Source organism: Coccinella septempunctata, chromosome 6 (genome assembly GCF_907165205.1).
Source record: "Coccinella septempunctata chromosome 6, icCocSept1.1, whole genome shotgun sequence".
NCBI lineage: Eukaryota > Metazoa > Arthropoda > Insecta > Coleoptera > Coccinellidae > Coccinella > Coccinella septempunctata.
Window position 1 is genome coordinate 16,385,614 of NC_058194.1, and position 27,873 is coordinate 16,413,486.

Below are 27,873 nucleotides of genomic sequence, written 5' to 3' on the forward strand. Positions count from 1 at the left end.
ACGATCCAATATCGTCAACATATTATATTCAATGCCATGAAGGTTTTGCTTTTTTTTCGAAGATGCGTCTCTGCTTATTTTTGTTGTTATTGTTGTTTTCATTATTGTTTGTGTGTACCTAATTAGTGATCGCTAATTAATAAGATTTGAATAGTAGACCAGTAGTTCCAGTGTACCTAGGGATAATTTTATAAATTCTTCAAGCCGAAAGCAGAAATTTCTTGAATTTCACTATGAACAGTTATTAACCACTTTACCTGCACGCACTTGATGATGCTGTTGTTACACCGAAACACGTGCAGTGGTTATTGACTCATCTTCGTGGAAATCAGGTTTTCAGTATAATCACATTGAAAACAGCATATATCAAGTGTCAGCCTTATAAATTCTTTTGTTATTTCTTAATTCCGGATCTTTGTTATAAGGTTTTTATATTAACCAGTATATTTGTAGTTTTTGCTTTTTACAATGAAGCAGTTTCTAATCTCTAATAGGGACCAAATATATATTATATCTACATTATGGACGAATGTTTGAATGAGTTGAAAATTGTGTTCTTGATTCTTTTAAATCTTAGTCGGATACGGAACATTGAAGCAAAAGTTTTATTACTATATACTAAAAGAAAATGTAATATCTAACTGACGTTTTTTTTTGTTGATTGAGCTCATAAACGTTTCATTCAAATGGTTTCCCTCCGGTTCTGCCTAAGGTTGATGGAAAATTGAGAGCTATTTCATAAATTGAATGACTAAGCTAAAAGCCGTATTTGTAGTAAATTGTGAAATTATATGGATGATGGTCTGAATGCATAAAAATTAAATCGACAAGTTGAAATTGATTATCTTCTATATTCGACCAGCTTTATTCACTTAGAATGAGTTAGGTATTTCATAAATATCCAACAGATCTAATTTCATTATTTATGAATTCCTCCTGAAAATTCTTCGTTGTGTAATATTCTTGTCTGATTATTATCGAAGTAATTAACATTTCCGAGTATTGAATAATGAATCTTAATTGAAAAATGATTACGGTTATCCCGTTATCAGTATGGAATTATTTTCATTGCAATTCCTAGCGAGGAAGCCTGAATAAGACTAACAGTTACTAGAAATAGAATTAGTATTTTGCCTGAATATTAAAAAAATCTTGGGTTCTGCTAGTAACTAACTCTAGATGTTATCATTGTGCCGATTATCTGAAATTTCACCATCTTTGGATCAAAAAACGATAGCGTTAGACTCATTGATGAAGAATTCTTGTTTAAACTCAAGTCCGACAGTCCGTAGGTGCACACCCGAAAAAAAGGACGTTTTCAGGAAATTTTTATTGAAGCGCAGAATCGTCCAAATGGTTTAGGAGTTATTAGTATTATTATTATTGATTGAGAAGCGTCGAGGTTTGAACCTATAAACTCAAAAAGAAACAATGAAAAAATTATGAGGACACCCCTAAAAAAAACAAAATTAAGAAAATCCATGAAACACAGGACGTCTACACTCCTGATTCCATGCATTTATCATAGGAGTTCTTGAACGCGCTGACCGATCGTGCCTTGACCAAATCGTGTTCTAGACATCTAAAATTTGTTTCCCTATTCTCTTTGCTGTTCGATTAACAACTCCAAGAACTCACTTTACATACAGGAAAATTGTGGAGAACGTTACCAGCTGATGTGTATCCGTCGGAGTATGATTATCAGCAATTAAAAATATGCTGCAACCTACCAACATAATTATCCCTCTCTCCGGGAGACAAACATAAAAAAAACTTAAGAAAGTTACATTTTTGTTCTCATTTGAGTTTCAGATGTTATCTAGATAATGAAACTGCATGTAAAGTTCTAACATTACATCAGGACTTATATTATTATATATTTTAGGCTGTATGCTGATAGTCACTGAGTAGTTATTCCATCGCTATATGCTTAAAACGTTGTTATTCACAACGCCCTCTTGGGTACGCCAATGTTGTGGAAGCAGGTATATCGAGTGGGATGAATTAATGACTCTATCATAATAATTTATCGCTAGTCAACAACCTAGCTAGAATTCATTCATTATGAAAGAATAATTCGTATTTTTTCCCATTAAATACTACATTCGTATCCATATTCTTGATTTCCAATTTGGAATTCAAATCGCTATCCTTCACTCAGATCAATTGAAATCTATCTTATGTGACGAAAAATTCACCTTCCGAATAATTTATGAAGGTTTGTATTACCAAAAGTCATATGTTCAGTTTTAACTTAATTTACTTAATATATTATTACATAAATTGTGCATAATTCCATAAAATTATTTTTATAATAACCCGAACAATAAAGGAGGATGTCTTATTTCGTAGAAGCAACTTACAAGAACAATATGTAGCTCTTGCTCCACTTGAAAACAATTTTTGGGCATGCTTCCCATTGGAGATCTCTTCATATTCTCTTCAAATCAATTATTTTCATCATATTCTTCATGATAAGACTCTGTATATGATGTGGGTCACTATCTTGCAAGAATAGGAAAACCTTTCATGGAGACCTCCAAATTAATATCATGTAGAGGATATTTATTGCATCACCATATCTTTAACATTTCAGTTAAACTCTTTAAATTTAAAGAAATCTATTGGGCTAGTTTTTACGATTATTCTTTACAACGTTTTGACAAGCATTCATCATTTGTCATCTCAGGGATCATCTTGCTTTTAACCGAAAGAATATCTCTTCAGTGTTGTCTTACGGCCGTTTTCAATAAACCTTAATTTCATTATATTTCAGACACTAAAACTATCATCACTATCTATCCATGGTTTCACTTACTGAAGATAGAAAAACCATCTGATTTCGTTTCTATGATCTATCTATAGATATTGTATTTCAGAATGGTTACCAATATACCAATGGTTACCAATCGTCAGTAAGTGAAACGATGGATAGATAGGTTTATTGAAAACGGCCGTTAGAATTTTTGGGAAAATAAAGTTTTATATCAACCAATCCTATCAACGGGATTTGTTCGAAAGTTTTCTTTGGGAACAACTTCAGAGCTCAGTATTCGATATTGATATCTACAATTTTGGTGAAAAACTGGATAATTTGGTGTTCACTAACATGAGATATTTAATCAATACACGTCTTTCATTAACACAACAGCATCTCCAGGCGAGTTCAGGTAAATCGAAATATTTCGTACTGAATTAAAAGATATATAAACACCTTCAATCACCTGAAAAAGCTAATGTGATAGAAAAACACGTGTCGTGGTCTAATAACTCATGTCAGTGACAATCATACAATTGGATTTTCATCAAATATCGATATCGCGGACACATCAATTACATCTCCACTCCACTCCACTCCACTCCACTCCACTCCACTCCACTCCACTCCACTCCACTCCACTCCACTCCACTCCACTCCACTCCACTCCACTCCACTCCACTCCACTCCACTCCACTCCACTCCACTCCACTCCACTCCACTCCACTCCACTCCACTCCACTCCACTCCACTCCACTCCACTCCACTCCACTCCACTCCACTCCACTCCTCTCCACTCCACACCAATTCATAAAGCGGTGAACACATATGAGCGGCCGCGGCCACGATCACGATCACGATCGAGAAGCGTCCCATGCAAATGTCATATTCCGCACATAATATCACGATCTGTTCAGCAATATAGCGGCGTTCAGTCGGGATGTCTCACGATCGTGATCGTGATCGCGGCCGCGGCCGCTCATATGTGTTCACCGCTTAAAAGTTTATAATCTTTACATAATATGCAAATAACCCAAAACTCAAAATAGGATATTCGAAAATTACAGACGGAGATTCCAAGTTCATTCATTAGATATTTAATTTACAATTAATTCTCCTGAAATGTTGCCGACAACATGGTTACAATCCATAGAAATATGCCATCTTTCCAAAGTCTGATTTTGAAATTGTGTAGAATTTGACATATTACGAAAACGAAAACTAAATGCTTAGGACAAGACATATACCTACGAAGAATTTCAATTCAGTACTACATAACATTAAGCTATTATATCCCAAAATTTATTCCTCCCAAATTTATATTTATTGCTCAGCATCCAACCCTGCTTAGTCGAGGGATCCCCTGTTTTCCATATAATTTCAGCGAGGGGGTGGAGTATAAATTCGAAGAGATAAACGAAGTTAGTAAGTCTTCAGGAAGGTGACTCTTAGGAAATTAGAATTGAGCTGAGGTATTTGACTAATTTGTGGATTCCTGAACCATAAATACAGTTTTAATCAGTTGATACATCTGAAAATATTCCAACAATCTCGAATCAAATAACTTCATTTTATTTTCATCAATAATATTTTTCTTCTTACTTGATCTTGAAAACTATATACAAGCTGTGCTTGAAGATGACTCCTTTTTTATCAGAAGTTCGAACTGGTCCAAATAAACTGTTTCACAAAAATCATCTTCATTCTTTACAAAACCTTCAAGATGGGAATACAAATGGAAACTTCAGGACCTTCAGGTGTTCATATTTTCCTTATTCCAAATTTTGAAACTTGAATGATTTTCTCTTTGAACGATTTCATACTGTCAGAAAGGGGATTGATTTACCAGTGTAAAAAAAGTGAATGAATTGAAAAACTGATAAATATAAATCGGTTCAAATTATCCATGGACAAAGAACAATTTCAGAAACACTTTAAATACTGTCTCTAAATTCAACACACTTTTCTTATCTTACCACCTTTTCAAGATTCATCCAGTTTTTCAAATGAACCCATGCACCCAAACAATTATTCAGAAAGTAACTATAATATGATGCACTGAATTATAGTTAATAATGACTGATCACTCATAGACTCATATGTTTTATCGCCTTGCTGTCATACACTTGAAATATAAATTTCATTGGGGGATGATAACACCGCGAATAATTCACATACCTAGTTGAATTTTGCTGAAATGGTTCCTTTTGATCAGTTCTAACTTCTGTGGAACTAAGACTCATCTTCAAATTTTGGAAATGGATAAATAGAGTGGAGAAATGAATTTTAGAGCTTATTGACCAGAAAAATTTTCATTTGTTCTCATTCCTGATTTTTGTTTTTGTTTTTTGTGTTACTTGATACAAATTATTGAATAATGATATTTCCAAACAGAAAAAAAGTTACTCAACATATGATATTGATATTGAATTAAGTTTCTATACTTATCACAGCTTTCACCTACGTGAGTTTTTCTTCATTATTTTTCTGGGGAGATGAATTCCTTCCTTTCTGTTAGGTTTTTATGTGTATGTGCATGGCTTTTTGAAGAAATTTATTTATATATATTTATTTATTTTGAAGAAACTCTGTGGAGATGATTTAATCTGACCCGTTACTTATGGGTTTTGTGTATATATTTTATAGTTCTTCCCAATTTCCAACAAGAAAGTAGCATAAAAAGTGAGTAAATACAGTGAACAACGAAATATGTACATATTGACAAGAAACTAGAAACAGTAAATAGTGGAAATAATGGGTTGGGAAATCTTCATCGAATTCAAAAGGAACTGAATCAAATGTTTGTTTCAAACCTTATTTATAAGATAAGGTGAAAGGTGATAAACCAGAACTCAGTCAATAAAACTTAAACCGTGTATGTACCTACATTTTAACATATAAGAGAAAATTAATGTAAAATGAATAGTAATTTCACAGTCATACCGTCAAACTGAATAAATAATTTCAAAAAAATTCAAAATGCTTATTTAGGTAGGTACCTCATATGTTTTGAAATTTTTCTAGTTACTTTTTCAGTAGTTTTTTGATATGTTGTTCTTTCAAATTATATTGCCCACCAAGATGATATTAACTCAATCACATTCGTTAAATATTAAGATTAAGTTTTTTCCAGAATTTTTAAGGAAAACTCCATATCATTCATAGCATAGTTTTTTCTCTGAGATGATGTTCTTATAGATGACCTGTTGATTGAAATATCATGACTTTCAGCATGAGATCATTTATTTATCCTTGAAGCGAGAATTTACAGGCTCTACGCTTGAAATTCTTCACCATGTTATTGCTCAATTTTTATTTGGAATTCAAGATCGGACTCTCAGCTCAGATTTTAATTTCCGTTCCTAAATCAGGTGGCATTACCTGCCGTCATATCAGGTTTTATATGGACCTTCATTCGCCACAAACTCTTTTATCGTGTGCCACAAATTCCACAAAATTCCTACTTTCCATCAAATCAATTTTCTTCACCAACGAAGAAAGTTTTTTAGGAGATATAACGAGACCTACAGAGTGTTTTGAAGGTGAACCTTTTTTTCAGCAGAAGGTAAGGATAAAGGGTATGACCAAAAATCGCCTGAATTTTATTTGGTGGTTTCTGAATCACAAATATGGATTGGTCAGAACGGGGTAAAATTAACAATTTTTCCATACTGTTTTTAATATGTATATGGGATTCCTTGCCCAATGGGCTTTATATTAAGATAAGCGTCCACAGTTCCGCATCGTACGCAACGCACGGATCGGATCGAAAGTATTTTAGAATGCTCTGTATATGAACTCATATAAGTGCGTCCACTGATACGTATCGTACTGCCCGGATACATCGCTTGATCCATTAATTGCGATCCGTGCGTTGCGTACGATGCGGAACTGTGGACGCTTACCTTTGGAATAATATTCAAGCGAATAAAAATGCTACAATTTTGATGATTTTTACATTTGACTATCGATGAATTTGATGATAGAATCAAGCCATTTATCGTCACAACTCCCACTTCTCTTTTTTTGAAAGATTTTTTTTTCTTTTTTTTAAAGGCCAAAAAGTTCCAATATTGAAATCTATGGAATATGAAAATTTTTTTAGAAGGTTACTTGAGTTTATAATATGTGAGTTAAAAAATTTCAGTTTGATCTTGAAAATGTCATAATTGTGTGAGTGAGAATTTTAAGATCTACAGGTATTCTCAATTCTCATGCTGTCCTTAACTCACCTGCGTCGATACACCAATTTTCAAATCACCCTAATAGTTGGGGAGCACAAGTGCGAAATTGGGGATTTACTCGAGCGTGTCAGATTAATAAAACGGGAGAAATCTTGAACCCTGTAGAGTTTTCTACCAAAAATTGGACCTGTATGTAGGGAAAATTGTCTAGGACAGCCTGTCAGAATATTAAAAAAACGATCATTGAACATATTCGAGCGTGTCAGATCAATATACATTCTCTTAATCTCACAATTTAAGTTTGACAAAAATGTGTGGGTGGGTGATGACTTTTTTTCTCATTTTGAAGCTAATGATTCAAGAATAACAGAGAAAATACAATCTCACAGTTTCAGCAAACCGAAGGAATAAGAATGTGCCATAAAGGTCACAAAAATCAGTTTTTTTCATCCCCTTTCCTGGACTTCAAATTGTTTTTGCAATCATCATAAAAGTTGTAGACCATAAAATTTTCTAAAAATTTCGTTCGTAGCAATTTTTTCTACGTTTAAACGTTTTTGTGGCTAAGCTCCTCGCGCTCATCACCCTCTAGCTTGAAAAAGTTTAAGAGTATGAGATTGCGTCAGACAAAAGTTGTAGAGAATTTTATTATCTACAACTTCCATAATGAATATAAAAACGATAAGAGGTACAGGATATTGTGAAAAAATGCATTGTTATCACCTTCAAACTTTCAGATTGCAAACCCCCCTTGATTAATGTCAGAATTAATGAGTCAACACATATGCAACACCGAGATTAACCATCTGTGTGAAAATCTGACACACACGAATATGAAAGGTAACGTTTTTTTTTATTTTCAAAGGACCTCTGTAACCTTGCGTCAAGTCCGATTTGCCAACCTCTTGAAAAGTAGCTTACTCTAAAAATCTGACACGGTCGAATTATTATTTTTGTACCAAGGACGAAAAACTGTCTATCACAGTCGAGCCTGCAAATTGATAGCCGAGGCGTAGCCGAGGATAGCAAGCAGGCGAGTCAATATAGACATTTTTTTGCCGAGGCATATTACATTTTTTCGTCGACCTCACATACCTTTATGAAAGTGAGAAGTTACCCGTCTCATCTAGGTGTCCTTAATTGCAAATTCCCTTTTCTCTTGTAAAATGTAACTGTTATCCACATCGCTATCACTATCCATTCTTGATTATACTGAACACTAACATAAAGAATTAATTTGACAACATCAAACGACAGTTATTGTCATAGGCACTTATGTTCTCATCGAATTCTGTATTCACAAAATTGATTCAATCTCCCCGGGATCTGATATAATGCTTAGAGACGAAAGCCGGACGAAAAGTAAATCAGTACGAAAAGTACTCGCCTTGAAAAATAATCGACTTTTCGGTGCCAGCCCCACCACGCAAACTGTCAGATTAACATAATTTTATTGTCTGCGTAGGAAATAAACAGTATCTTAATCTGACACGCTCGAGTATGTACCTACACCTTACGATTTTTTTTTACATCTTCGAAAACCAACAGACGCTTTCCCCACCTCTGAAAGTGCATAGGTACATCATGGAAACTTTTTTCATTCTATCATCCTATCTAAAAAATCCACTAGGTCTCCACGACGCTCGAGTAAATCCCGATTTACCATCGTGGGCTCCCCAACTATAAGCAATTATTCAGGTGACGGTTTTATTTTCGCGCTGCCATGGTCATCTTCCAGACCCTTTCTTGAATTTTAACGAAATCCTATAGGATTTGGGGTGATGATAACTTCTCCATCTTGTAGGTTTTTGGTGAAATTATACTACCTTCTATAAAAAAGCCCTGTGTAATCCCAGAAGCTCAATCTGGGACAAAGCTCCATGCAATGCGGACGAGTTTTATTTGTGGGGAATCCAAGAGAAAGTTGCGTAATTATTGGAGACACCTTTCTGGGAAATTTATGCTGGAAATTTTTCTCCGTTCTTCATTCTGACTGCGATAATTTCATCCGACTGTGTCATTATTCATGGTCGGAGTGAAGTTCAAATTACTCAAATGGACCGTGAAGCGTAGATACAAACCCCGCAGAATATGCTGAGCGGGTTCGCAGGCACGCCTTGGTGCAATGAAACATTGGAAATCTTCAGAAGGGGGAACTTTGACATTAGTTGAAGTTATGTTATGTGACTTCAGCATATTCTACCCATAATCGCACGGGAACATGGGGTCAACAAAAGTAGATACTCCCGTTACGGAAGATTGCCTTTATGCGGGCAATAAAGAATTCTCAAAAGTTGGAAACACACATTATTTGAGAGGTTCAATGTGGAACTTCAAATGAATACTGTGAGCTTCCATATCTCATATTTGCTTTAATAAACTTCCTAACTCTGAACTATCAGCAAGCATTTATTATCGAGTTTGAAGATGTCATTTATGGATATAAGATGAACTAAAAACTGAATTACATGATTTTCACTAGCATGGAATATTTAACCACAACACGTGTTTCACTATCACAGTAGCATCTTCCAGCTGTGAAGTCAGTGAAGGTACTCACGCCTTTCAACTCAAAACTTCACGAACAACATTTTTTTAAATTTTTGCTTTAATTCTGATATAAGTCGCGATTTAGTTTATAATACCTACATTTGTTCCTTTCCTTTCGCAGTGAAGTTCTCTCGTGCTTGTTCTAAATCGGCAAACGAGTTTTTAGATGTTTGATGAAATTTTCAGGAGATCATGATCATAGGTTGTTGCGTCAGTGTGTTTTTCTATCTGTCAGAATTGAAGGACGCAGCTTGAGTTCATTTTCTTCAACAAAATTCTCTAGCGTTGGAGATAAAGTTACCTCTTTCCGTTCTTCTTCTTTTGCTACTTGATCCAGCTTCTTTTTTATAGTACTTACTGAATTACGAATCCGAAAAGGAGATTTTTGATTGCTTTGCAGAGCCCAGTTGGGCTCATTAAGCTTGGGAAATACACGGTGTTTTTCAAGATGAGGCTTTTTCTTGACAAGTGGTAGAATTCATTAAAAGAGATCATTTCGCCGGCAGTTGCTCATCTTAAATATTCTTTATAGAAAAAACATTCAAAAGCCTTGTGCATCAATATCTTTAAGACCCTGGATCGTGTATCTGTCTGTTAGGTCACCTGTGATGAATAACGATGCCATATGGATTCAGTAAGAATGTTTTCACCAAATAAATAAAGTGCTCGGCTTCCTTTGCGATCTCTTCCCGGCGCAAGAATTTATAGCAAATTTATATATTCTTTTTCGAAACTTATTAGGTGACTTTTTCTGAAAGGTATAATTATGAAAGTTTAAACAAAGCATGGAAAAAATATTTCAATGGAAACGCCATATAAGAAAAAAAATAAGGCACTTTCTTTGAAAGTGGGTTGGTGCTCCATCCAGTAACAACCACAATCTTTGAGAGGAACATCTTCTAGTAATTCTGGCAAATTGTTCTGGGGAAAATGGAAAAAGTCTTCACCTGAAATTCGTGGTGATAGGTGGTAGAAAAAATGGACCCATAAGCTTTCCACACAAGAGTCCGATCCAGACATTCAAGGAAAACCTTAGCTGAAAATCTGTTCTTCTGATATCGTGAGTATTTTCTGTAGACCATACATGAGTATTGTGGAAATTGTTTGCTCCATTTCTTGTGAAAGTGACTTCGTCAGTAAAAAGAATGGATATTGGGGATTTAAAAGCCACAGGCAGAATTCTTTTCTTCGAGTATGGTCTTCTGGTTGGAGTGCTTGAATTTTCTGGAAATGGTAGGGGAACACTAATTGCTCTTGTCTTAGTGTCTTCCAAACTCTACTGTGGCTCACTCCGACGACCCTGGCTATGGATCTAGTACTTGTTGTCAGTTGTTCCTCAACTATGTCCAGAATCTGCTCCTCGATGTCTGCCATGTGCGATGTTACAGGCCTGCCAACATTTGCTCTTCGGGATTCGTGCAAACGTCCAGTATCCCTACATCTCTGTACTGAACCAAGTTTACGAGTTTATGAACATTCGAAGAGTTGGGTGATTTCTTCGGAAATCGTCTTCTGTACAATCTGCACGCCGCACTGGCACTCTGTTTGGATTCACCATAAATTAAAATCATGTCAACAAGTAAATTGTTTGAGTAAACGCGAAGCATTTTTCAACTACTTTGCGACACTCCGAAAATTCACAAAAATCATACGATGACTCCCTTATCCAAGCTGCAGTCACATTCTGTAGCACTGTAGCATTGCATTCGAAGCACTTCCGAAACCATACCTTGGGTAGGCATGCAGCAGGAATTTCTTAGATTTTCGAGTAACTTTGGTTTCGAAATACTTAGCCCTGGTGAATATTTCATAAAACAATTTTTGGTACCATGACTTATTTCGATCATTTCTATTACTTGTCAAAAAAAGCCTCACCTTTGAGTATTCCCTGTATATTTGCTTTACTACACACTGTTGCCACATGTCTCGTCGATGAAATATCAAGTATTGTCTCGAAAACATGACGAGACGAGTCCAGAATCTCTGTAGACATCACTTATTGAACAGTTCTCACCAGGAATTTTTGATTTCAGTTAAATAATAACATCTTATCTTAAATTAGACACTTAAATTTTTTCTAAAATTGTCTACTACATCTACACCCATCGAAATCTGAGAATTCGTAAAATTTATTGCTGCATGTATTTGGTATGCCGCTGCAGGGTTTGAATTCATCAATATTCAGAAACGATAATGAATGTTTCGCATATATTGGAACTCATAATATGTTCATGATTTGTGTTCGAAACATTAGCTAGAATAAAAATAGACATTTAGGAGTTCTATTATTATTCACAATGCTTCATAAATTGTTTATTGCATGCATGCATCAGATAGCGCGTTGAACCCAAGTACATTCAAACTATAATCTGCCGAGATAGGCAAAAACTATCGTCTTTATTTGCGATCATTCGGATTATGTTGCAATAACATGGGCGTTTTTATGTAATCAGTGGCGGAGTACATGTATTTTGTGATCCCGAGTTCATTATTTGATTTGAGCTCACACCGAACGATCGTGCAATGTTTGTACTAAAAAAAAAATTGAATTGTTGGTATCTTTGGGGGGGAGTTGCTCACTTCCCTATTCAGTGCCCAGTGCCTTCATTCAAAAGACTGTTTTTATGTTCGTTAGAAACTTATTCTCGTTGTTTATTGTATTTTGTTTCGAAACAACACATGCTTAGTTTTACACAGAAAGAATAAAGATTTTTTTATTTTTTCAATGGTTCTAGTTCTGATTTCACAGCACCTGTTGGTCTTAGGACTCAAGATAGATTTTTTTTTCATTTCATCTGATCCACTTCCACCCTCGTATGGAAAGTGAATATCCATTGATTTTTAAAATGTGATCCACTTCACCCCAAAGTACGGGATACATTATTTAATCATTTAAAGCAATGCAAATGGTGGGGTCGTACAGCTGTAGTGTTTGTCTTAATGATACGGTTCTCTTGGTGAATCGCTACAGCTACAAAATATGAGCATTTTGTCCATCTCAGATGACAATGCTGATTTTTAGTCTTGTACTGTTCTTTAACTGAGCGATTCAATTAGAATTAAGAGCAGAACGCGAAACAGTAACTTTCCAAACAAAAACAAAGAATAAGGAATTGAATTATGTTTCCTAAAACGTTGAGCGTTCATGAAATATCCAAACAAATAAAAAGAAATATATGAAATACAGTAACGAAACATGAATCATATTGTGAAGATCTCATCAGAACCATCTCCCAAATTTTTTTTTCTGTAACGAAACCTTATGGGATCCGGCCCGAAGGACCACTAATGTTCGGGTTTATGCAATTAAACACCCCTCGTGTAAATAGTTATTTATTTACTGAGGACGAAAGGGTGTCTTTTATAGTCGAGCATCACATTGATCGAGGCGTAGCCGAGGCTAGCAAGCAGGCGAGAGAATATGGACAGATTTTTGCCGAGGTGCATATTACATTTTTTCGTCGAACGCACCTAACTTTATGGAAGTAGCACTTTTGTGCTGTAAATCCAACCTGGCCGTAGTTGCCAATTCCCTTATCTCTGGAGGAGTGTTGCTCATATCCATGTCATCCATAACACTATCCATTCTTTATTTTAATGAATACAAATATTCAAACGACGTTCTCAATTCATTCGTCGAATGTAGCAGATTTCGTAAAGAATTAATTTGACAAGTGCTAATGACAGTTATTGTCACCGGCACTCATGTTTTCATCGAATCCTGCTGGCACTCGAAATTGATTAAATCGAATCTGTAAAGAAGTGAGGAACAGAGCGGACGAGAAGTGTATAAGGACGAAAAGTACTTGCCTTCAAAAATAGTTGATTTTTCGTTCGGAAATTAGTACGTAAAATGGCATTTTTTGTTTGGAGTGACGAAAAAACATTTTTATTTTTACCAAAGTCTTTTCACTGACAACTTGTCGATTTGAACATTTAGGACTATAAATAATGTAACGAAGATTAATCTTCAACAGCTAGCATATATTGCTCTCATTTGTTATGAACTCCAGGTGTTTTGTTGCTTCCTGTGTAATTGGGTGTATCACATTCTTTGAAAAGGACATTTCTTGTTCTTTTATCAGCCAAAACTTGTCAACAACCTGACCTTCAATAACGAAAATTGTCGTGTCAGAATACGTCGACTCACCCATAGCCAAGACAGTTCTTCTGAAATTGCTGATACTTATCATGTTTCGTAGTGTCGCTTCGAATTAGCACTTTCAATAATAGCCACAGTTTTATATCAGCCAAACTGGAATTGCCTGGTTCCTATCAGGTAGCGTGAAACTGTAGGTTTGTTCGTAGAGTGGTTTTCAACGGTTGTGAACTGTACAGAGCAAGCGAAATTCCATTTTAGACTAGCGAAAATCCATTTGCGCTTGCTCTGTACAGTTTACAACCGTGGTGAACCCACTCTACGAACAAGACTTGTGAATACTCAGCCAACTCAATCGAAAACCTTCTATTTTCGGTGTGCACCTTATTTAACAAGAGCTAGTAACGTCGAAAGAACAATAATTTTAGGAAGATTGATTCTTCAATATTATTCCATGGACTCACTCGATCAGAAAACGATATCTCTGCTAGCAGGAAGACTTTGCATTCAATAGTACGCAGCGCATATGCGTCATGTAAAAATAATCAATTCAAGTAATTTTGGAAGATTGATATTTGTTGCCAAAGTTGATGATAGATATGAAATATAATTGAGATAATTAATTTTTTTTGGCAGACGTTCTGGCCGTTGCTAAATACCCATTAATTCGGTTGCTAAAAGAAGGCAGACGTCCTCTAAGTTTCAAAATACTACTTCGACACTTGCCGATTACATCAAGCGCATCCTTGATGCCCATCGATTCGAAAGATTCTTCATCTTCACTTGGCACCGAAATTAAACGTTGAAGGTTTATCCATCTAACAACTTCGCATAGGTATGCATCATTATATCCACAAACTCCAGCAACGCGTTGAATTTATATTCAAGAATCTAATTTGTGAATACGCATTTTGTTATACCGAAAATGAGCCAATGAAACGGTAGTGCGGCACAGGACTAAAGTTCAGTGACATAATCTAATACCGTCGAGAAAGTTGTGTCTCCTGTGATTTCCTGTTAAGCTCGTGTAATATTCTGGTGAGAATTGACCGAACTGCCTGAATGAAACTGGGCGGAAAATGAAAACCAATTACTGAATCCGGCAATGGAAATACCGGCTTCTCAATTGAAGTTGAAATGCTATAGAGTGCTGAGGTCCTTGAAATATGTTCAATCGTTGAAACGTCGTAAGATTTCAGAAATACAGGGTTCTGTAACAGTGTTTAATATCTCTGTTACCGGTAAAAATAAATATTGTTTATCACATCGGGTGTTTTTTGAACTGGCAACTTTTTTTTTCTCCTGGTAGTTAAAGTTATACGGATTATGTATTTTTCTTTGGACTGTTTACGAATCATACTTTTCAGAAAACTAGTTAGCCAGAAGATTCGCTTTTACCGATAGGTCTAACTCGCTGGTAGCAACTTTTAGGGCGAATTCACCAAATGGAACGTAAAAAAAACCTACAAAATTGAGATACTCAGATGTAGTTTTATTACGAAAACACAAATATCTTCTAGTTCCTTACACAGCACTGATTGCTTTTTGAAAATTTTCAAGAATTGCTAAAAATATGGATCCAATTAAATAGGCTCGAAAAGACATTTCATATTTTAGGAAGCTGAAAATAGGTCACAAAAACTTAGTATATGATATGCAGGGTGTTCCAAAATTCTTTGTCTTGTTAGTCGATACAAAAACGGCAAAAAGATGATTTTCTCAAATTTAACACCCTACCGTTAATTGATGTAGGGAGAGTCTGGGAGACTTGTTCAGGTAGGAGACTTGAACCACCTCAAATATTTCAATTCAAAATTGCGGCTCCATTTTGGCCGCCATCAGAACAGTTCGGGATTGAGAGGGTTGAACGTGATTTTGTTGTCAGAAAGTAAGAAATTGAATAATTTCTTTTTGTTATACTGTCTGAAAAGTTTAATAGGTGCGTGGTGTAATTTAGTTTTATTGCTTTTATTGATTGATATTGTTTCACAAACTATGAGCCTTTTTAATAATACAGTACCATCGCGATACTGTGAACACTCGCTCGTTAGAACGGTTCAATAGCGTGAACAACATTGTTTCTGCCAAAAAGGATGCAAACTAAGATCTCACAATTTTTTCAACCATTGTAAATCTTCGATACGAATGTATTTTAGTTTTATTAGATAATAAATCTGTATAGCAATATGTTTTAGAGTTTGTATTTCAGTGACCTCCGGTAACATGAACAACCTCTATTGTGTGAACAACCCTGGTTTTATTCTGTTCACGTTATCGCGATTGTACTGTAGTTGTAAAAGTTTAAAGAGAATATCTGTTGAATAGATTAAAAGGGACTGAGGGAGATTTGACCCATGCTATGGTCGGGAGACATAATCAGTGGTCCAAGTTTCCAGCACTGAGCTCAGATAATAGTTTTCTTCAAAAAAAGAAAATTGAGTAATAGAAATACATAAATATAAAAAATATACAAAGGTTGGAAAAAGTGAAAATCATCTCGGAAATTAGTGAGAGTGACTCTGAAATAGAAAATATGTATTTCATACGCTGATATATCTGAAGATGAAAACCTTGATAAAGACAATCGTTGGTCATTGGAAATTGTTTTCTTCCAATGTTTTTCCTGATATACAAACTTCTGGTCAAGTCTCTCTCGCCCCCTGTTCAACTCTCTCCCATGGGTTAGGGAGACATGAGCCAATTTTCGGTTCCTAAAAAAAGAATTGCTGTAGTCAAAATGTTCATCTCACCATCTATCTACTGTTTACTATTTGGGCATGACATCTTGACGCAAAAAAATTAGTTGCTACCATTTATAGATACAACATGAAACTTCAAGCAATGACCCTTTTTTTCATCTGCTATTTTCAGAGAATATAAAAATATATAGTCAAATTTCTATGAAAGTGAGTGTTGGATATATCAAAATATGAATTCAAATCACCCGCCCATTTGTTCCAGATTTCATTGGCGATGCGTAGGATCATACTATTTTGTTGTCGAATAATAATTTCGGTTTATTCCTACACATTCGATAGACTAGACGCCACTCTTGAATATTTTGCGCGGAAAAACAAAGTTATTCGATCGAATACCATCTCGTCAAAAGTAAACAATAGTCGATTATATTGTTCTTCCAAGATGAGTCAAAACCAATAAAAATTTGTTTGCGCACTTCTCCGAAAGCGGTTGCTTTTTTATAAACAGCTATAGCCAATGCGAACGCGCTATTGATATAGTGCAGAACAATCAATACGTAATTGTAGGTATACCCAAAAATATTTTACTTGACGATTCTCCTCAAATTCTGCAGAGGTGAATGCCGAAGTGATTGAGAACATTACAGGAGTTGAAATGTAAAATCAGTAAAGTTGGGTAAAGACGTGCAACAAAACTTTACCTAACGTTTCGCGACAATTTTGTTAAGCCTCGAGGATCGTTCTATACTAATTCATCTACATTTCAAAGAAATAGATTAATTTGTATTTCCTCACAAAAACTGAACAGGTTATCGACCTTGGTATAGTTGGTTCAGTCATCACGAGATATTGTTCCTCTCTGACGTTTTTTTCGAGGCTTTCCGATAATACAGCTCCCACAAGATCTTGGGTTGTATTTGGATCCATTTCGTCACTGGTTTCTAAAGTCCATCACCTCGAAAATTTTCCTATGTAGTTTCTGGTGGAACAATTTGTTTTGTCTAGTCCAAACTTCAGGAAAAAAACTTTTAGAATTAAGAAACACCCTGTTTGACAGGAACAGGAACAGGAACTGTAGAAATATGCTGATGAGTTAAATATTCGAAGTACTAATGAGAGTTCGCACATATGTTTGTAAAGAGAGGGCATTTTTTTGGCACCTGGAAACTTCGAAGCCCTAGGGCGTTTATCCATTCCAACACCGTATCCCAAGAATGAAAACAGAAATCATAACTAGATCAAGTTGACAAAATCACCGATTAAATGTTTATCTAATCGTTGAATTCTAGTTTAACGTCGATTGATAATTTCCTGTCTTGATTGAAAACAAAATCGATTTCCCGATTACTCCATTGCAGACAATGGATGATATCTGGATTACGTCGTTGTACAAATTCGATAACGCCTGGATTATAGGAGCTATTAACGCCTTGTCGATCAAAGGATTTTCGAGGGCCGCTTTTGTTGGCCAACTCTTTCAGCGAAAACGAGCGTTCTAGTGCCACGTCAATATTAATAGAGATATTCGTTCATCGTGATTATGCCTGTGAAATAATGCTTCGGGAAGGGTGTAAACGAGATTTTCGCTGTTTTCCTTGAACTAATGGAATTTTGATCAATTAGTAGGCGCCGCTCAATGTGAAATGGGCAGAATGACAGGATGTTAGACAGGAAAATGAAGGATATGAAAAATTATCTTTTGCCTATCGTGTTAACTGATCGAAATGATAGAGAGATAGAAAAAAAAGATGATAGCAACAGTTCTTCTTTATTTTTATCATATTTTACTACATACAATTTCTCTCGCAATTGTGAAGTAGGTACAGACAGAAATTGTTAAGCATGTCCATAAATAGAGAATCGTAAAACCTTCATAATGATGTATCTCTCGATCCCTATTGCTCCTTAAGATTCTTCAGGTTGTTTCCTGCCCGCTTAGTTTGATGATGGCAAAACCATGACGAATTTGCAATCAAAAGATATCATCTTCAGAAAAAATCGAACAGTATGGGCTGAAGACAAAGTCACAAAATATATAAAAGGTTAGAAATGCCCTCAGTACGTACAAATATTAAATGAATTATGAAGGTTGTTATTTAATAATTGGCAATACTGATACTGCCAGAAGAAATCTGCTATTGCTTTTTGCGAGTTGAGAATTTTGAGAAACGACCTTGAAGAAAACCTGGATTAGAAGTAGGAATAATTCATTCAAAAGTGGGTGTCTGAAAAAACTTGTTCACCATTTGAGAAATTATTCACTAGCAGCGGGTTTCATAAAACTTTGATTGTCCGATCAACGATTTGAGAATCACTCGATTTATAAAACAAAATCACTGAAACAGTTTCATTTTTGAATATATTAAAGAAGTAGCAATTGAGAATAATTGAATGGACATATGAACATCATAATTTAAAGCGAAAGTGATATTCTGAATGATCATGACTGAATTATCGATTGAAAACAAATTGTCGTCTATTCGCCAATCAAGCGTTGATTCTTTGATCAAGCTTTATGAAACCTGGGGTAAGTGTCTTACCATTTTGGAATCCTTATTGAATGCGCCAATTTTCAAAGATAGTTGATAAACTCATATAGTAGGTACTTATTTCAATACAGTCAGTTAAAGGGCGAAGTATGATTAATATTTGGTTGGTCAAAAAGTTGCATTTTCCTCCAATCTGCAGCTGCCTTAAAATTTCGGTCCAAAGTGAATGTTCAGTTCTACAAAATAAAAAAAAATATGTATATAGATAGAAAAGTACAGACTCTTAGCATCCGTCACAAATTGTAAATTTTCTCGATTTTTTCGAATGTCTTCAGTTTCTAATATGACTGACTCCATTTCTTTATATTTTTTTGATAATCATTTTGACTTGGTCTATCACCCGATTTACGGTTGACGTCGACATCTGGGATACTCTGTATAATTTATTTCATCTTGATGTACGACCTTCTTAGACTTGCCAGAAATTTTCGGTTAATTGAGATAAACCAATCCCAAATAATGAATCAAAAATCGAGAGCATCACCATAATGCAAGCTCAAACATATTATGAGAAACTTGAGAAAATTTGGACGCATGAAAAATCTGCTACACAGCACCAATTTGGCACCCCATTTTTGGTGAAATTCAATTGTTTTTTCACCATTCTCAATAAATAGTAACCCTCGTATTATTAAAAATCGAAACTGGTATAAAATATGGATTCTCCAAAATTTATCAACAGTCGATGACCTTTATCAATAAATAATAATAATAAAAAACTTGTAAAAAAGGGAATGAATCTGACTGAAAAAGAATGCTGTATATTAATTATTTCAAATGATGTTGAATAAGAATTTTTCTAGTTTCCCGAAAAATGAATATTTTGAAAAGTTAGCCCTGCATTTTGGTGATTTTTGTTGAAGACGTTTTATATAGTTGTGCTACATTTGTGCTGACTTGTGCCGTTGAGACTTTTAGAAAAAGTTCCCAACTCCCTCCCTGCACAACATACGACAAGATTTGGATAGTGTCATACATTTTCAGAATAACAATGTTGGCCAGAATTCCACTTTTATAGGAAAAATCTCTCGTAAATTGAGCTTGATGAACTCCAACTTAGATTGCCGATAAGCCGATAAGCACCAAGAAGGTAAGTCAGACAATGGGCCATATGCATAAAGAAGTAGTAAATGCTTTTACTTCAGTTTATTGAAAGGAAATTATTCATTTTATAAGCAACTGACGAAGATAGTATTATAGTAAAAGCAAATACTCTTCTTAATGCATACGACTCAATAGTTTAGCAGGTGAAGTCAAAATTTCATTCTCGTCGGAGAATTAACTTGCACTATCTTTGCACTTTCAGTGTACGACAAACTTCTTTAGTCATCGGCTATCCATACTAGAGTTCAATTTACGATTTTCTTTATGACAGTTGAATTCTGGCAACACACTGTTATTATTATATAGTGGAATATCTTGAGCACCGTATGGAATTGAAAAAAAATCTCCACGGCACAAACCAGCACAAACCTGGGACGACTCAGCACAACAAAATTATTTTCGAAAAACGAAAAGTGCTAGGCCAACTTCACACACATATATATTTGCGTGCGTAAAGTTACAGTATTTCCTTACGCCGAAAACTAAATCACATTGATGGAGGAAATTTATATTCTATTTATTAGCTGTAGACTACTATAATATGCAATTTGAGACACCGTTTCACCGTCTAATCAATAAATTCGATATTTGTTTTTCAGCTCGAAAAAAAATAAATAAAATAAAACAAAAGTTTCGAAGTACCTTGATATCATAATTTTAATATTTTCACGCGTGTGTCTGTCGACTTTGACACATGATGTCAGATTGTTCCTCTGTTTCTGTAAGCAAGAATTCTATTATAGCATAAGAAAGTTGGAACATTCGCACTATTCACAGTAAAAAATATCGTAACTAACACGTTTGAAGAGTGCCTTTTCTGCAAGAAAAAACTCATCGACTCCACTTTGCGTCGCCTGTTTAACCACGTGGCTGCGCATTTATAGTGAATTTTGTCAAATTTAGTATATTCTAAAGTACATCCATTGAATACATGGTTCATTGAATTCCCCCTTTTGTATGACTGAAATGGAACGAAAATTCTTGTCCATTTTACAGCTTTTATTTTGAAATCAACATTGATTGAACATAAATCATAAATACAAGGTGTTCTGACTTCTGATTGATATAACATTTTCTGTTTTCAGGAGGCGTCAAGTACGCTACGTTATGTTTCGGCCGTGTAGCATGAGATTAATAACTCGACTTCTACTACTGGTTTGTTCATTGAGTTTGCTGAGTTTGCTTCTATTGAACCGATGCGGTTTGAGCTATCTCGATAATGGAGCTTCTTCGACGGAGGAACACAATGCGGCATACCTAGTGGGTGAGTAGAGAATCGGTTGTAATTTTGATAGTAAGTCAACTGGGTGCAATTCAGATTTCCCCCGTTCACGATAACTTCACATGAGCACGAAATCTCTGACTGAAATGATAATATCGCGGAGGTGGAACATGTAAGTTTCTCGGGACCGTCCTTTGAAACGATTTGGCTACAATGGGGTATTATTAAGATTTCGTCTTAATAGTTTGACAGTTCCATCCATGAATTTTTTATTTATTGTCCTATGCAGAAACAGATGGAGGGCCTGAGGTTCAAGAGAAGATCTCTGCGCTGATTAGAGTCGAAAAATAGACTCAATTAGGGGTCGAAAAGATAAGAATTCTTGTCTTGATGACAAACTTCTTGTTTTGTTGTTTGTTTGAAAAATTCAAGAAATCAAAAAAAATGTTGAAAGAAGGCTTAATGGCAGATCGAAAATACAAGGCCTTTTTGGTATCTCCTCACGCCACGTCACACAAGCGCGCATTGGCGTAACTATCATATCAGGGAGTGCAATTTAAGTAATAACAATGTTGTGGCATGAAAGCTGAAATTATTTCAAATTATCTTCTTTTAACTTTACCTATTACATACTATTATTTATCGATCTGCCAGTGCTAATGGACCCAGTTCTGTCAATTGAACTTGATTTTGCCACCTTCTACGTCATCACCCTTCCAATCGGCTTTGAACTTTGAACTGAATTGCAACTTCATTCTTGATTGTCACAAAGTGATAGCCTTATTTTACCATGAGTGACATTGACTCTCAGTAAACATAACGTGTGGTAAGCCATTTGGCTTCTTTTTTGACTCTGAATATACACATAAAAGTAACAGAAAGAAACGTTAGCTTAAGTGATAAAATGATCAGTAAAATTGACTCTCGACTAATGCGAGTGAAATTGATAAATCTGAATCTGAAACCGTAGCTGCGAAAGCGGCAATAAAACAATAAAGCAGTAGCATTCATCAATGCAAGATAGTTGTAGGTACTGCTGGAAATACTGACAGAAAAAAAATCTGTTATTCTTTCCAAATTCAGGTGGACACAAGTACCATCGGCGAAAATAATGAATAAGCCAAAATTACACCCATATTTCAATAAATTGAAAAAAAGTGTAGGTATGCCTGAAATTAAAAATTGCAGATCTAAATTCCAATTTTTTTCATGTTGAAAATGTTTTTCACAAACAAACACTTTAGCTTTCAGGATATTCATGGTTAGACAAGATATTTCAAGATTTCTTGTTTTCTTGACAAGAAATCTTGGTATTGACATAAAATTTCTTGTCTTGTCTTGAAATTTTGAAATTACTTCTTTTCTTGGTCTTGTCTTGAAATCAAGGCAAGATCAAAACCAGATCTTGAAATTTTCAAGAACTCAATTACATAAGAACTCGCATAAGAAGCTTTGAACTCAGGACGAATAAATTCGTAAAGCAGAAAAAAATGATTCTACTGGTTTGGGATCAAATTTTTACTTTGAAATATGGGAATTTCTAGGTTGATTGAAAAAAAAAAACTAATGCGAAGAAAATTGAGAATCTTAGTAAAGCTAGTATTTTGTTGGTCCCCTTTGCGCTTGTTTTCAGCATTTTACTCTTCGAGGCATAGATACTTTCGATGTTCTCTAAAAATTCGTCTGTTTTTGAAAAATATGAACGGAGAAGTGCATGCAAACTGCATCGAGGAATACTCAATGAAGTTGATCAAATGGAGAAAAGAGTTTTTCATCGTTGTGTTAATCAATACACCTCAAAAGATGAATGAAATCAAATGAGTTCCATTCATGAGCGTTTATTTGAATTTTGTGGAAATAGCATTTTTTTTATAAGATTTCACCTGACAGTTTCTGGCTGACGTTTCTTTAGGAAAAATTCCAACTATCCAACTACGGTGATACTCGGCCCACTGTCTTCGGCAGTGCTACCTTTGAGTATACAACTCAATACTCAATACTCAATGGTGCTACCTATTCCAACTAAGATGCAATGCTTGCGTGCCTGCCAATAGGCTACGAACGTGCAGTCGAAGTATTACAGTCTGATTAGAAATAAGAACTTCTGAGGGTGGCAAATGACGGTCATAGGAACATATATGCAATTTATTGTTCAATCAGCAACGTTTCGGTTAATATGTAGCCTTTATCAAGCTAAAATATGAAATGTTTTAGATCAATGTTACAAAATCAGATTTACAAAACATAAAAAACAAAAAGATGTAAGACATTCAAAGGACAACAAAAAGCCATTAATGGTGACGGGACTAACCTTCAGAACAAATCATCAACAATTTAATTTAAAAAATTCATTGTCAGGAAAAACAAAGTCATGAAGAGTTAAAAGACAAATCGGGATAGAGCATCAACAACCAAACGATGTGGCGCGATTGAAAGAAATCACTCAATTGTATAATCCAAATCAGTCTTACAATCAACAATCTTATCAAGATGACATATTAAAATGGACAGGTCGGTCTAATATACATGACACATAATCTAAAAAACAATATGTCTACGGTCTTGTTCTTATTCTATTTATTAAATTCAAATATGTAGAATTCAGTCCATCCAAATCAGTCCTATAATTCACCGTGTTCGGAGTTCTCTTTATATAAAGCATTTCTTTAAAATTCCTTCTGAACCAATTCTTCTCGAAATCTTGTTTGCGATCAAAAGAGTCGACAGCATTATCAGCACACGCTCGAATTTGTGAACATAATTTTGATTTTGATAATGTTGAAATATTAGATTTCGAGAAGGATTGGTTCAGAAGGAATTTTAAAGAAATGCTTTATATAAAGAGAACTCCTAACACGGTGAATTATACGACTGATTTGGGTGGACTGAATTCTACATATTTTAATTTAATAAATAGAATAAGAACAAGACCGTAGACATATTGTTTTTTAGATTATGTGTAATGTATATTAGACCGACCTGTCCATTTTAATATGTCATCTTGATAAGATTGTTGATTGTTAGACTGATTTGGATTATACAATTGAGTGATTTCTTTCAATCGCGCCACATCGTTTGGTTGTTGATGCTCTATCCCGATTTGTCTTTTAACTCTTCATGACTTTGTTTTTCCTGACAATGAATTTTTTAAATTAAATTGTTGATGATTTGTTCTGAAGGTTAGTCCCGTCACCATTAATGGCTTTTTGTTTTCCTTTGAATGTCTTACATCTTTTTGTTTTTTATGTTTTGTAAATCTGATTTTGTAACATTGATCTAAAACATTTCATATTTTGGCTTGATAAAGGCTACATATTAGCCGAAACGTTGCTGATTGAACAATAAATTACATATATGTTCCTATGACCGTCATTTGCCACCCTTAGTGAAATATATTGGAACGAAATACCAAATTGACTTAAGAACTTCTGTTGCAACCCTCAGTGATCTTTTGACCCAGGATGCCGAATATGTGCTCAAAAGACGATCTTGAGTAGCTGCTTCACTGTCCTCGCGACCTTATTTACATTAATCTAGAAATGACAAATGAACTTTTTCGTCTTCTGAAGTTTTTATCTCGTGTTATCCGATTTTCAAGTTTTCATTATAGATATTCACTCTAAATCGAGAAGCTAATTCATGAAATTAAGATACGGGATATCAGAATCTCGCTAGAAATTGAATTATGTAATTCAACCAGATCAGAAATTTAAAGGTCTGAATATTCAAATGTTCTATTTCATCAGTATTTGATTTCCTTCGGGAAATTCTGGTTAACCCATGTGTCCATTATCTACCGCCGTATTCTAGGAAATCTTGATGAAATAAATTCTCAAAATTGGAATTTGTGCCGATTCCATGGCATAGGTGATTTAACTCGAGAGTTATTGTCAGCTTGTTAAGCTACAATTAGTCAGAATTAACCAGCAGACATTGTGAAACCCTTCGGGCTGGCAAAACACAAGTCATCGGTCGGGCAAGTACAAAACGGATGGATGTCAAGGTTGTTTCGGATAATTAACTAAACAACTAGTCAGCTTACTGCCCCTGGCTCAGGTCCACGTCCCTGCCATGCCGCAGCCGTAGCTCCAAACTTCAAATTGACATATATGGCGTATTGTACACGTGACGTACTAATTAACCAACTTCACGGGCCGATCTGGAATGACAACATTTCATTACCCCGGGAAAACAAGATCCAACCAGCGCTATCTGATGCCGTGGAAATGTTGGGGATTACGTTCTTTCGGACATGCTTCGCTATTTTGGAACAGACTCGCTCATTCGGACAACTGAAACGGGGTTGGTGAGATGGGGATGCTTTTGCGGGATGGAAGAGTCAATAAATGTTTATAGCGAACCGTGATTTTTCTCCATTCCTAGAATCCGGTAATTAACTCTTTCCACTTCCTCGAGGCAGAATGTATTTTGTTATTTCGTTTGGAGTTTGTTTTTTGATCCAGTTTCAGATGTTTTTTCGCTGAACAATTTGGGGGATTCAACTCGAGGCTCTCTCATTTAATTCTTTGTTAATTATTCCGAAAAAACAGCTAATGAAAACTACTTAAACAATTCGAGTCTCTTATTTGGAATAAATTCAGTCAATCAAAGAGAGTTTATTTTTGTGAATATGCTCGCCTAGTCGATCAGTATTCTTAATGGCACTCTTTTCGATGTAAGAAAATGTTATAAAGGGTGTTCCAAATTTGGGATTTAATGCGATAGATTCTTTATATAGCACTCCTGATTTTTTTATTACATTTTATTTTATATTTTATTACATTTAAAGGGTACCTATTCCAAGTTACATATATGCTTACCAAATATCAATTTCTTAGTGTTGTTGGAAAGATATTCAACAAACTAATACGATAATTAAGGAATCTGGATCCAACTCGTTCAGTCTATTTAGGTAGTTAAAGAATGTTATGCCGAGATCATTCGTCAAACAAAAGAGTTGATTAAAAACAAGTAAATATGCCGTACTGAAACCGACAAGATTGAAATTTGCTTCATTCAAATAAATTTGGGTATTGTTTGTAATATTATGATCAGATTCGACATTCACCCTTCTTTTTTTTCAAACAGGTTGTTTCAATTGTCATGAATAATAGAACGTCTAATTAAATATCGGCAAAGAAAGTTGACCGGTGTGAACCTAGCAGACCGTTTCCAGCAGACCGTTCGGCGGAAACACCCGAACGCGGTGACCAGTGGCGTACAGCCAAAATTTTGTAACACGGAAACTATTCGTCGGAGCATAACTATATTTGGTGTGTAGGATGTTTCTATCGATGTGATTAACTACAAAGAAAATCAGCGACTCGCATAGGGATCCAGGGGGTGATTCGTCATCCCCTAAATTTCAAAATTTTATAACACCGAAACTATTCGCCGGAGCATAACCATATTTGGAATGTAGGAATCTTTATATCTATGTGATTGACCACAAAAAAAATCAGCGACTCGCATAGGGATCCAGGGGGTGATTCATTATCCCTTATATTTCGAAATTCGATAACACGGAAACTATTCGCCGGAGCATAACCATATTTGAAATGTAGGATCTCTATATCGATGTAATTAACCACAAAAAAAATCATCGACTCGCATAGGGATCCAAGGGGTGATTAGTCATCCCCTAAATTTCAAAATTTCATAACACGGAAACTATTCGCCGGAGCATAACCATATTTGGTATGTAGGATCGTTATACCGATGTGATCAATCACACAAAAAATCAGCGATATAAAGATCCGAAATTCCAAATATGGTTATATATAGCGAATAGTTTCCCTGTTATAAAATTTTGAAATTTAGGGGATGACGAATCACCCTCTGGATCCCTATGCGATTCGCTGACTTTTTGTGTGGTTAATCACATGGATATAAAGATTCTACATTCCAAATATGGTTATGCTCTGGCGAATAGTTTCGGTGTTATAAAATTTTGAAATTTAGGGGATGACTAATCACCCCCTGGATCCCTAAGCGAGTCGCTGATTTTTTTTTTGTGGTTAATCACATTGATATAAAGATCCTACATTCCAAATATGGTTATGCTCCGGCGAATAGTTTTCCCGTTATAAAATTTTGAAATTTAGGGGATGACGAATCACCCCCTGGATCCCTATGCGAGTCGCTGATTTTTTGTGTGGTTAATCACATGGATATAAAGATCCTACATTCTAAATATGGTTATGCTCCAGCGAATATGTTTCCCTGTTATAAAATTTTGAAAATTAGGGGATGACGAATCACCCCCTGGATCCCTATGCGAGTCGCTGATTTTTTGTGTGGTTAATCAAATGGATATAAAAATCCTACATTCCAAATATGGTTATGCTCCGGCGAATAGTTTTCCCGTTATAAAATTTTGAAATTTAGGGGATGACGAATCACCCCCTGGATCCCTATGCGAGTCGCTGATTATTTGTGTGGTTAATCACATGGATATAAAGATCCTACATTCCAAATATGGTTATGCTCCAGCGAATAGTTTCCCTGTTATAAAATTTTGAAATATAAGGGATGACGAATCTCCCCCTGGATCCCTATGCGAGTCGCTGATTTTTTTTTGTAGTTGATAACATCGATATAAACATCCTACACACCAAATATGGTTATGTTCCGACGAATAGTTTCCGTGTTATAAAATTTTGGCTGTACGCCACTGGTCACCGCGTTCGGGTGTTTCCGCCGAACGGT

The 27,873-nt window shown here is 35.3% G+C and overlaps 1 protein-coding gene across 5 annotated transcripts in view; it reads left to right on the forward strand.

Annotated features, from left to right (window-relative positions):
• The window catches only part of LOC123314829 (chondroitin sulfate N-acetylgalactosaminyltransferase 2), a 122,061-nt gene that overhangs the window by 14,190 nt on the left and 79,998 nt on the right, over positions 1-27,873 (forward strand). For 3 of the 5 annotated variants that reach the window (XM_044900205.1, XM_044900203.1, XM_044900204.1), the window contains one exon: positions 21,029-21,207. In XM_044900205.1, coding sequence (XP_044756140.1) covers positions 21,051-21,207 — 157 coding nt within the window. In that variant the 5' untranslated portion in view covers positions 21,029-21,050. Of the gene's footprint in view, positions 1-14,608; positions 14,630-20,640; positions 20,665-21,028; positions 21,208-27,873 lie in introns of those variants that run through there. The other 2 variants (XM_044900206.1, XM_044900208.1) reach the window with 2 other exon arrangements.